Source organism: Salvelinus namaycush, unplaced genomic scaffold (genome assembly GCF_016432855.1).
Source record: "Salvelinus namaycush isolate Seneca unplaced genomic scaffold, SaNama_1.0 Scaffold644, whole genome shotgun sequence".
Taxonomy (NCBI): domain Eukaryota; kingdom Metazoa; phylum Chordata; class Actinopteri; order Salmoniformes; family Salmonidae; genus Salvelinus; species Salvelinus namaycush.
In genome coordinates this window covers 17590-29869 of record NW_024061358.1, presented here as the reverse complement: position 1 = coordinate 29869, position 12280 = coordinate 17590, and the positions used below count along the sequence as shown (strand labels likewise).

Sequence of the window (12280 nt, the reverse complement as noted above, 5' to 3'; positions counted from 1 at the left end):
CAACAAGTCATCTCTGAACTGAACTCTAAATCACTGCACTATACTGCAACGCCCTCTGTCCATCTCTCTGCATTAAGATATATTCATACTGATACTGGACATTTGTACATCAACTGAATATCAACCGTATACCCACTGTGTATCAACCGTATACCCACTGAGTATCAGCCGTATACCCACTGAGTATCAACCGTATACCCACTGAGTATCAACCGTATACCCACTGAGTATCAGCCGTATACCCACTGAGCATCAGCCGTATACCCACTGAGCATCAACCGTATACCCACTGAGTATCAACCGTATACCCACTGAGTATCAGCCGTATACCCACTGAGTATCAGCCGTATACCCACTGAGTATCAGCCGTATACCCACTGAGCATCAGCCGTATACCCACTGAGCATCAACCGTATACCCACTGAGTATCAACCGTATACCCACTGAGTATCAGCCGTATACCCACTGAGTATCAGCCGTATACCCACTGAGTATCAGCCGTATACCCACTGAGTATCAGCCGTATATCCACTGAGTATCAGCCGTATATCCACTGAGTATCAGCCGTATATCCACTGAGTATCAGCCGTATATCCACTGAGTATCAGCCGTATACCCACTGAGTATCAGCCGTATATCCACTGAGTATCAGCCGTATACCCACTGAGCATCAGCCGTATACCCACTGAGCATCAACCGTATACCCACTGAGTATCAACCGTATACCCACTGAGTATCAGCCGTATACCCACTGAGTATCAGCCGTATACCCACTGAGTATCAGCCGTATACCCACTGAGCATCAGCCGTATACCCACTGAGCATCAACCGTATACCCACTGAGTATCAGCCGTATACCCACTGAGTATCAGCCGTATACCCACTGAGTATCAGCCGTATACCCACTGAGTATCAGCCGTATACCCACTGAGTATCAGCCGTATACCCACTGAGTATCAGCCGTATACCCACTGAGTATCAGCCGTATACCCACTGAGTATCAGCCGTATACCCACTGAGTATCAGCCGTATATCCACTGAGTATCAGCCGTATATCCACTGAGTATCAGCCGTATACCCACTGAGTATCAGCCGTATTCCCACTGTGTATCAACCGTATACCCACTGTGTATCAGCCGTATACCCACTGAGTATCAGCCGTATACCCACTGAGTATCAGCCGTATACCCACTGTGTATCAGCCGTATTCCCACTGTGTATCAGCCGTATACCCACTGTGTATCAGCCGTATACCCACTGTGTATCAGCCGTATACCCACTGAGTATCAGCCGTATACCCACTGTGTATCAGCCGTATACCCACTGTGTATCAGCCGTATACCCACTGTGTATCAGCCGTATACCCACTGTGTATCAGCCGTATACCCACTGAGTATCAGCCGTATACCCACTGTGTATCAGCCGTATACCCACTGTGTATCAGCCGTATACCCACTGTGTATCAGCCGTATACCCACTGTGTATCAGCCGTATACCCACTGTGTATCAGCCGTATACCCACTGTGTATCAGCCGTATACCCACTGTGTATCAGCCGTATACCCACTGTGTATCAGCCGTATACCCACTGAGTATCAGCCGTATACCCACTGTGTATCAGCCGTATACCCACTGAGTATCAGCCGTATACCCACTGAGTATCAGCCGTATACCCACTGAGTATCAGCCGTATACCCACTGAGTATCAGCCGTATACCCACTGAGTATCAGCCGTATACCCACTGAGTATCAGCCGTATACCCACTGTGTATCAGCCGTATACCCACTGTGTATCAGCCGTATACCCACTGAGTATCAGCCGTATACCCACTGAGTATCAGCCGTATACCCACTGAGTATCAGCCGTATACCCACTGTGTATCAGCCGTATACCCACTGTGTATCAGCCGTATACCCACTGTAAAAAGATCCACAAGTGATGCAATCTGGGAGGGCATGGGCCCAGCCAATCCGAATGAGTTTAACCCCCCACAAAAGGGCTTTATTACAGACAGAAATGCCCCCCGTCAGACAATCCCGCAGGTAAAGAAGCCGGATGTGCAGGTCCTGGGCTGGAGTGGTTACATGTGGTCTACGGTTGTGAGGCCGGTTGGACGTATTGCCAAATTCTCTAAAACGATGTTGGAGGTGGCTTATGGTAGAGAAATTAACATTAAATTCTTGGGCAACAGCTCTGGTGGCTCCCTCAACACTAGAGACATCTGTGGCATCATGTTGTGTGACAAAAAAAGGCTGCTTTAAAATTTGCAGTTATTGTCCCCCAGCACAAGGTGCACCTGTGTAATGACCGTGTTTAATCAGCTTGTTGATAAGCCACCTGGATGGATTATCTTGGCAGAGGAGAAATGCTCACAAACAGGGATGGAAACAACTTTCTGCACAACTTCTGAGTGAAATTAAGCTTTTTGTGCGTCTGGAACATGGGACCAACACTTTACGTGTCACATTAACATTTGTGTTCAGTGAAATGAAATACAATTAAAAAATGCATCAAATGATTTGTGTGTTTTTTTCTCCTTATGCTGTTGAAATGCTGTGCACAGTTGTACTGCAATATAGTGCTTCAAAAATCTATAAACTTCGCTTGTTGTTGCAGGACGACTATTATTTTGAAAAAAATAGATCCGCCTTTCTGCGGCCATTTCATGATCTGCTACCAGCAGAATGGTGACGTGAGGAAATGGTTTCAATGGAACGGATGTGAAGGCGGAGTCTGTCTTTCCTTTCGGGACTTTAGGCTGAGAGTCGTAGGTTAGAATATAACGCTACCTCCCTAATCTACAATTCAACAGACTAGGGATAAACATCTCGTCTGGTTCACTTCGCCTGAACTCTGCAAACGACCGACCGTAAACTTCGCCTGAACTCTGCAAACGACCGACCGTAAACGAGTGTCTACAATGAATCAGGTGAGTTAGATACATGTAAAATATATATGAAACGTCGTTCGTGCCCGCCAACGTGTTAACACGTTTCCTGGAGCTCCGTCAGGTTGTGACACACTCTTTAATTTAGAGCACAGTTTTATTTATTATTTAATTTCGCTTTACTAAGTATTGTTTACGTAGTTTAATATCTCGTTGCTCTCCTGAACGGTAATAATGGCCGTGAATTGCTGAATGGAAGACTGCTAAAGTAGGCCGCAAGCAAAGCCTTGGATTTTCCTGAACGAGCTACCGACTGGAGAGCCGGGCATGTCAGGAGCAGACATATGCCCGGCTCTCTCCAGTTGGTAGCTCGTTCAGGAAAATCCAAGGCTTTGCTGCGGCCTACAGTTAAGTTAATTTGGTCGGCAAAATATCAGAATAAACGTTTTTCATCTCTTCTCTTCATAACATTTAAATAAAATATATCAATGTTGTAAACTCGACTTGACATAGGAATTGCTTCTTGTATTTGTTGGACAGTCTGGTTAGTTAGACCTACTGTAGTATACTATAATTAGTCTGAATGGATAGACCTACTGTAGTATACTATAATTAATCTAAATGGATAGACCTACTGTAGTATACTATAATTAGTCTGAATGGATAGTCCTACTGTAGTATACTATAATTAGTCTGAATGGTTAGGTCTACTGTGGTATACTATAATTAGTCTGAATGGATAGACCTACTGTAGTATACTATAATTAGTCTGAATGGATAGGTCTACTGTGGTATACTATAATTAGTCTGAATGGACAGGTCTACTGTAGTATACTATAATTAGTCTGAATGGATAGGTCTACTGTAGTATACTATAATTAGTCTGAATGGATAGGTCTACTGTAGTATACTATAATTAGTCTGAATGGATAGGTCTACTGTAGTATACTATAATTAGTCTGAATGGATAGATCTACTGTAGTATACTATAATTAGTCTGAATGGATAGACCTACTGTAGTATACTATAATTAGTCTGAATGGATAGGTCTACTGTAGTATACTACACTGCTCAAAAAAATAAAGGGAACACTAAAATAACACATCCTAGATCTGAATGAATGAAATATTCTTATTAAATACTTTTTTCTTTACATAGTTGAATGTGCTGACAACAAAATCTTACAAAAATTATCAATGGAAATCAAATTTATCAACCCATGGAGGTCTGGATTTAGAGTCACACTCAAAATGAAAGTGGAAAACCACGCTACAGGCTGATCCACCTTTGATGTAATGTCCTTAAAACAAGTCAAAATGAGGCTCAGTAGTGTGTGTGGCCTCCACATGCCTGTATGACCTCCCTTCAACGCCTGGGCATGCTCCTGATGAGGTGGCGGATGGTCTCCTGAGGGATCTCCTCCCAGACCTGGACTAAAGCATCCGCCAACTCCTGGACAGTCTGTGGTGCAACGTGGCGTTGGTGGATGGAGCGAGACATGATGTCCCAGATATGCTCAATTGGATTCAGGTCTGGGGAACGGGCGGTCCATAGCATCAATGCCTTCCTCTTGCAGGAACTGCTGACACACTCCAGCCACATGAGGTCTAGCATTGTCTTGCATTAGGAGGAACCCAGGGCCAACCGCACCAGCATATGGTCTCACAAGGGGTCTGAGGATCTCATCTCGGTACCTAATGGCAGTCAGGCTACCTCTGGCGAGCACATGGAGGGCTGTGCAGCCCCCAAAGAAATGCCACCCCACACCATGACTGACCCACCGCCAAACCGGTCATGCTGGAGGATGTTGCAGGCAGCAGAACGTTCTCCACGGTGTCTCCAGACTCTGTCACGTCTGTCACATGTGCTCAGTGTGAACCTGCTTTCATCTGTGAAGAGCACAGGGCGCCAGTGGCGAATTTGCCAATCTTGGTGTTCTCTGGCAAATGCCAAACGTCCTGCACGGTGTTGGGCTGTAAGCACAACCCCCACCTGTGGATGTCGGGCCCTCATACCACCCTCATGGAGTCTGTTTCTGACCGTTTGAGCAGACACATGCACATTTTTGGCCTGCTGGAGGTCATTTTGCAGGGCTCTGGCAGTGCTCCTCCTGCTCCTCCTTGCACAAAGGCGGAGGTAGCGGTCCTGCTGCTGGGTTGTTGCCCTCCTACGGCCTCCTCCACGTCTCCTGATGTACTGGCCTGTCTCCTGGTAGCGCCTCCATGCTCTGGACGCTACGCTGACAGACACAGCAAACCTTTTTGCCACAGCTCGCATTGATGTGCCATCCTGGATGAACTGCACTACCTGAGCCACTTGTGTGGGTTGTAGACTCCGTCTCATGCTACCACTTGAGTGAAAGCACCGCCAGCATTCAAAAGTGACCAAAACATCAGCCAGGAAGCATAGGAACTGAGAAGTGGTCTGTGGTCACCACCTGCAGAACCATTCCTTTGTTGGGGGTGTCTTGCTAATTGCCTATAATTTCCACCTGTTGTCTATTCCATTTGCACAACAGCATGTGAAATTTATTGTCACTCAGTGTTGCTTAAGTGGACAGTTTGATTTCACAGAAGTGTGATTGACTTGGAGTCATCATTGTGTTGTTTAAGTGTTCCCTTTATTTTTTTGAGCAGTGTATTTCAGCTAACCTCATCAACTTCCTCTGGAGGAGGGGTCCTTTAATATTTCAGATAACCTCATCAACTTCCTCTGGAGGAGGGGTCCTTTAATAATTCAGCTAACCTCATCAACTTCCTCTGGAGGAGGAGGGGTCCTTTAATAATTCAGCTAACCTCATCAACTTCCTCTGGAGGAGGAGGGGTCCTTTAATATTTCAGATAACCTCATCAACTTCCTCTGGAGGAGGAGGGGTCCTTTAATATTTCAGATAACCTCATCAACTTCCTCTGGAGGAGGAGGGGTCCTTTAATATTTCAGATAACCTCATCAACTTCCTCTGGAGGAGGAGGGGTCCTTTAATATTTCAGCTAACCTCATCAACTTCCTCTGGAGGAGGGGTTCTTTAATATTTCAGCTAACCTCATCAACTTCCTCTGGAGGAGGGGTCCTTTAATAATTCAGCTAACCTCATCAACTTCCTCTGGAGGAGGGGTCCTTTATTAATTCAGCTAATCTCATCAACTTCCTCTGGAGGAGGAGGGGTCCTTTAATAATTCAGCTAACCTCATCAACTTCCTCTGGAGGAGGAGGGGTCCTTTAATAATTCAGCTAACCTCATCAACTTCCTCTGGAGGAGGAGGGGTCCTTTAATAATTCAGCTAACCTCATCAACTTCCTCTGGAGGAGGAGGGGTCCTTTAATAATTCAGCTAACCTCATCAACTTCCTCTGGAGGAGGAGGGGTCCTTTAATAATTCAGCTAACCTCATCAACTTCCTCTGGAGGAGGGGTCCTTTAATAATTCAGCTAACCTCATCAACTTCCTCTGGAGGAGGGGTCCTTTAATAATTCAGCTAACCTCATCAACTTCCTCTGGAGGAGGGGTCCTTTAATATTTCAGCTAACCTCATCAACTTCCTCTGGGGGAGGGGTCCTTTAATAATTCAGCTAACCTCATCAACTTCCTCTGGGGGAGGGGTCCTTTAATAATTCAGCTAACCTCATCAACTTCCTCTGGAGGAGGGGTCCTTTAATAATTCAGCTAACCTCATCAACTTCCTCTGGAGGAGGGGTCCTTTAATAATTCAGCTAACCTCATCAACTTCCTCTGGAGGAGGGGTCCTTTAATAATTCAGCTAACCTCATCAACTTCCTCTGGAGGAGGGGTCCTTTAATAATTCAGCTAACCTCATCAACTTCCTCTGGAGGAGGGGTCCTTTAATAATTCAGCTAACCTCATCAACTTCCTCTGGAGGAGGGGTCCTTTAATAATTCAGCTAACCTCATCAATTTCCTCTGGAGGAGGGGTCCTTTAATAATTCAGCTAACCTCATCAACTTCCTCTGGAGGAGGGGTCCTTTAATAATTCAGCTAACCTCATCAACTTCCTCTGGAGGAGGGGTCCTTTAATAATTCAGCTAACCTCATCAACTTCCTCTGGAGGAGAGGTCCTTTAATAATTCAGCTAACCTCATCAACTTCCTCTGGAGGAGGGGTCCTTTAATATTTCAGCTAACCTCATCAGCTTCCTCTGGAGGAGGGGTCCTTTAATATTTCAGCTAACCTCATCAACTTCCTCTGGAGGAGGGGTCCTTTAATATTTCAGCTAACCTCATCAGCTTCCTCTGGAGGAGGGGTCCTTTAATAATTCAGCTAACCTCAACTTCCTCTGGAGGAGGGGTCCTTTAATAATTCAGCTAACCTCAACTTCCTCTGGAGGAGGGGGTCCTTTAATATTTGCCCTTTTAAACGGGATTGGAATAATTTGAGTGTTTTAAATGACTGACATGGGTTAACACCTTCTCAAAGCAACTATGATGATGATGCAGAGGTTGTTGTTTGTGCCCTTCTCAAGGCCTCGGTGTGTAAGAGCTATACATGGAGACTCAGTTCCCATAATGCAACACTAGACTATAATAGGACATCAGGAACAACTCAGAGGAACTGTTTTCTGGACAAAGGTTTAATAGTTGAAGACTTATTTTAGATCATTATTGTTTTGTACCAATATGACAACACTCCTACTCTCTTTTTGGGTTAACAGGAAACATTCTCCTTCCAACCCTCCTCTCCCCTACCCCTCCCGGAGTCCCCGGGTCGTCCCGGTAACACCTTACTGCTGGGTCTGAAGAGGCTGTCTGTGCTGCTGGTCGACTGCAGGAAAACACCGGAGCTGAGTGCGTTCATGCAGTTATATAAATGTATTTTGGTACACTCCCTGAATGTCATTAATTACCCACAATACAATCTGTTTAAAAGATGTAGAATAAAAAAATGAATTCACCTTTATTTAACCAGGTTGGCTAGTTGAGAACAAGTTCTCATTTACAACTGCGACCTGGCCAAGATAAAGCAAAGCAGTGCGACACAAACAACAACACAGAGTTACACTTGGAATAAACAAGTGTACAGTCAATAACACAATAGAAAAAAAGATATATTTACAGTGTGTGCAAATGGCGTGAGGAGGTAAGGCAATAAATAGGCCACAGTAGCGAAGTAATTACAATTGAGCAAATTAACACTGGATTGATAGATGAGCAGATGGTGATGTGCAAGTAGAAATACTGGTGTGCAAAAGAGCAGAAAAGTAAATATAAACAATATGGGGATGAGGTAGGTAGATTGGGTGGGCTATTTACAGATCTGCTATGTACAGCTGCAGCAATTGGTTAGCTGCTCAGATAGCTGATGTTTAAAGTTAGTGAGGGAAATATAATTCTCCAGCTTGTGTTTTTTCTCAATTTTTTTTTGCAATTCGTTCCAGTCATTGGCAGCAGAGAACTGGAAGGAAAGGCGGCCAAAGGAGGTATTGGCTTTGGGGATGCGATATACCTGCTTGAGCGCGTGCTATGGGTATGGGTGTTGCTATGACGACCAGTGAGCTAAGGCGGGGCTTTACCTAGCATAGACTTATAGATGACCTGGAGCCAGTGGGTCTGGCGACGAATATGTAGCGAGGGCCAGCCGACTAGAGCATACAGGTCGCAGTGGTGGTTAGTATAAGGGGCTTTGGTGACAAAACGGACGGCACTGTGATAGACTGCATCCAGTTTGCTGAGTAGAGTATTGGAAGCTATTTTGTAAATGACATCGCTAAAGTCGAGGATCGGTAGGATAGTCAGTTTTACGAGGGTATGTTTGGCGGGGTGAGTGAAGGAGTCTTTGTTGCGAAGTAGGAAGCCAATTCTAGATTTAATTTATCATTACAAGCACTCCTACACCCTTGGCTACATTGACAATTTGAAGATTTAATATGATTTTACATTGAAGATTTGAATGCTTAAATTCGGTTACAAGAGTGTGAAAAGCTCGTCCTAAATCTGGCTTCGATATGAAGGAACCATAACTGTCTGTCTTTGCTTCACAGGGGACAGTCCTAAACGTCACTCTCTCAGTAGAAGGGGCTCGTCATCTGGGGAGGCAAAACATCATGATGCTGACGAGGCAGAGAAAAGTCTCTCAAAGTCAGAACACCTCAAGAAACAACAGCTGAGACCCACAAGGAAGAAACCTCACTGCTGCTCTGACTGTGGGAAGAGTTACACCTCTAAAGTAAACCTTAGAGGACACCAGAGAATTCACACTGGAGAGAAACCTCACTGCTGCTCCCAGTGCGGTGCTAGTCTCTCCTCTGCCAGTGCACTGGAAGGACACATGCGGATTCACACTGGAGAAAAACCGTACCAGTGCTCAGAATGTGGGCAGAGATTTACATACTCCAGTGGTTTACGGTTACATGAGAGAATTAAACACACTGGCGAAAAACCACACTGTTGCTCTGACTGCGGGAAGAGATTTGCTACATCACAAAGCTTAAAAGCTCACTGGCGGATTCACACTGGAGAGAGACCGTTCCACTGCTCTGAGTGTGGGAAGAGTTTCACAGAAGCCTCGGCACTGTCTGAACACAAACGAATACACACAGGAGAAAAGCCTTACCACTGTGAGCAGTGCGGGGGAAGCTATTCCTCTGCTAAATTGCTCAGAATGCATCAGAGGATTCACACAGGGGAGAAACCTTACCATTGTGCTGACTGTGGGAAAAGCTTCAGACTGTTGTGTATTTTAAGATGTCACCAGCTAAGACATACTGGAGAGAAGCCCCACCAATGTACTGAGTGTGGGAAGAGGTTTGCTGTTAAGAGTGGGCTCTGGTTACATAACAAAGTGCACACTGGAGAGAAAGGCTACCAATGCCCACAGTGTGGCAAGAAGCTAGGATCATCTCATTCTCTAGAGCAGCATAAGCGAACACACACTGGACAGAAACCCTTCCACTGCTCCCACTGTAAATTGAGCTTTGCCACTAATTCAGCCCTGTACAAACACCAGAGGATTCACACAGGTGAGAAACCACACAGCTGCAATGTTTGCCAAAGGAGATTTGGACGGTCCGATCACCTGAAAATTCACATGCAAATTCACACAGGAGCAAAGCCATACCACTGCTCTAAGTGCGAGCTGAGTTTCACTAACAACAGATCTCTGAAAGAACATGAGGTCAGACACACAGAAGATAAACCTCACTGCTGCTCCCAGTGCGGTGCTAGTCTCTCCTCTGCCAGGGCACTGGAAGGACACATGCGGATTCACACTGGAGAGAAACCGTACCAGTGCTCTGAATGTGGGCAGAAGTTTGCACACAGAACCAGTCTTGGGACACACAGAAGAATACACACAGGAGAGAAATCTTATCACTGCTCTGACTGCAAGAAGACCTTTTCAAGAATTGACTATTTAAAGGAACACAAGTTCACACATTCAGAGAAGATGTACCACTGCTCTCAGTGTGAGTCGAGCAGCACATCGCCAGGCGCATTAAAGAAACACCAGCTTATACACACTGTAGAGAAGCCTTACCACTGCTCCCACTGTGACAAGAGCTTCCTTCGGCAACCATCTCTCAAACTACACGAGCGTTGTCACAAGGGAGAGAAACCGTACTCTTGTTCAGACTGCGAGAACAACTTTGCCACAGTGGCAACCTTGCGAATTCACCAGCGAAGACACACAGGAGAAATGCCATACCAATGCCCTTTTCCTGGCTGTGGGAAGAGTTTTGCCCAGGCCTTTGCTTTTAAAGAACACAAGAGAAGGCACACAGGAGAGAAGCCGCACCACTGTGATCAGTGTGGGATGAGTTTTGTCACGTCAGGTGACTTGCGAACTCACTCCAAAAAGAAGCATTAGTGCTGCACGAGTGTGGACTCAGTTTTTCTAGATCCGATTCCTTTAAAAAATCACGAGAATCCACACAGGAAAGAGGCGGTACAGCTGCTCAGTGTGACGAGTTACACCAATAATGGTCACCTGTTTAGACACCAGCTTACATACACAGGAGAGCAACGTCCTCACTCTTCTGACTGTAAGATGAGGCTCACCACTAAGAGTCAACTGACTGGACACCAGCAGAGACCCACAGGAGAGAGACCTCACTACTGCTCCGAGTGTGGCAAGAGCTTCAAGTGTTCAATGTACCTGAGATGCCACGTTCAGCGCAAACACAGTGGGACATCCTACACTGCACCCCCTGTCAGCGCAGCTTCAGCTTCCCACAGCATCTGAAGTACCACCAGATGACACACACGGGAGAGAATCTGTTTGTCTGCACCGACTGCAGGAAGAGATTCACTCAGGCAGGTGGGTTGAGGTACCACAGGAGGATTCACACCGGAGAGAAACCTCACACCTGTGATCAGTGTGACAAGCATTTCAGTAAAAGGATCAGTCTGCAATCACTTCAGTTGACACACACAGGAGAGAAATCTGTCAGCTGTGATGAATGTGGGAAGAGTTCCACAGAAGGGAACCCTGGCTTCACACGAGAATACACATCCGAGAGAAACCCTACCACTGCTCTCTAACTGATATTTACCATCTACTGTTCTTCTCTGAACACTTGAAATGTGTATCTTTTATTTTTTAGCATTTGGATTGTGGGCTCGATTTGATTTGGCGCTAGCCGAGACCTGCATAGCTGGTGTTGTGACTGTCTGAGGTGGAACTGTGTCAGAGCTGTTCCTGTTATTGTGTCTTTGGCATCATTAAAAGTGAAGACTTATTTTATCAAATCAATTCTCTGTAATTATTATTACCTGATTAAACTAATCATGTAAATGTAATTAACTAGGAGGTCGGGGCACCAAGGAAAATCTTTCAGATTAAAGTTATAATTTTCCTAATTAAACTCTCCAGGTATTTTAATGATATGTTGTAATCTACACCTCGACTAGCCTGATATGTTGTACTCTACACCTCGACTAGCATGATATGTTGTAATCTACACCTCGACTAGGCTGATATGTTGTAATCTACACCTCAACTAGCCTGTTGTAATCTACACCTCGACTAGCCTGATATGTTGTAATCTACACCTCAACTAGCCTGATATGTTGTAATCTACACCTCAACTAGCCTGATATGTTGTAATCTACACCTCGACTAGCCTGATATGTTGTAATCTACACCTCGACTAGCCTGATATGTTGTAATCTACACCTCGACTAGCCTGATATGTTGTAATCTACACCTCAACTAGCCTGATATGTTGTAATCTACACCTCAACTAGCCTGATATGTTGTAATCTACACCTCAATTAGCCTGTTGTAATCTACACCTCGGCTAGCCTGATATGTTGTAATCTACACCTCGACTAGCCTGATATGTTGTAATCTACACCTCGACTAGCCTGATATGTTGTAATCTACACCTCGACTAGCCTGATATGTTGTAATCTACACCTCGACTAGCCTGATATGTTGTAATCTA

The 12280-nt window shown here is 45.2% G+C and overlaps 1 protein-coding gene across 1 annotated transcript; it reads left to right on the top strand.

Annotated features, from left to right (window-relative positions):
- The first annotated feature begins 2751 nt into the window (after positions 1 to 2751).
- Positions 2752 to 11582, top strand: LOC120042233 (zinc finger protein 883-like). Its single transcript, XM_038987103.1, has 3 exons — positions 2752 to 2929; positions 7553 to 7685; positions 8879 to 11582. The coding sequence occupies exons 1-3, from the start codon at positions 2921 to 2923 to the stop codon at positions 10699 to 10701; spliced, it is 1965 nt and encodes a 654-aa protein (XP_038843031.1). The 5' UTR covers positions 2752 to 2920; the 3' UTR covers positions 10702 to 11582.
- The last annotated feature ends 698 nt before the right edge of the window (positions 11583 to 12280 follow it).

What these genes read in the sequence shown, in the direction of transcription:
- LOC120042233 (XM_038987103.1), top strand. An exon ending in CAGGAAAACACCGGAGCTGA is followed by an intron (nt 7,686 to 8,878) that starts GTGCGTTCATGC and finishes TTTGCTTCACAG; the next exon opens with GGGACAGTCCTAAACGTCAC.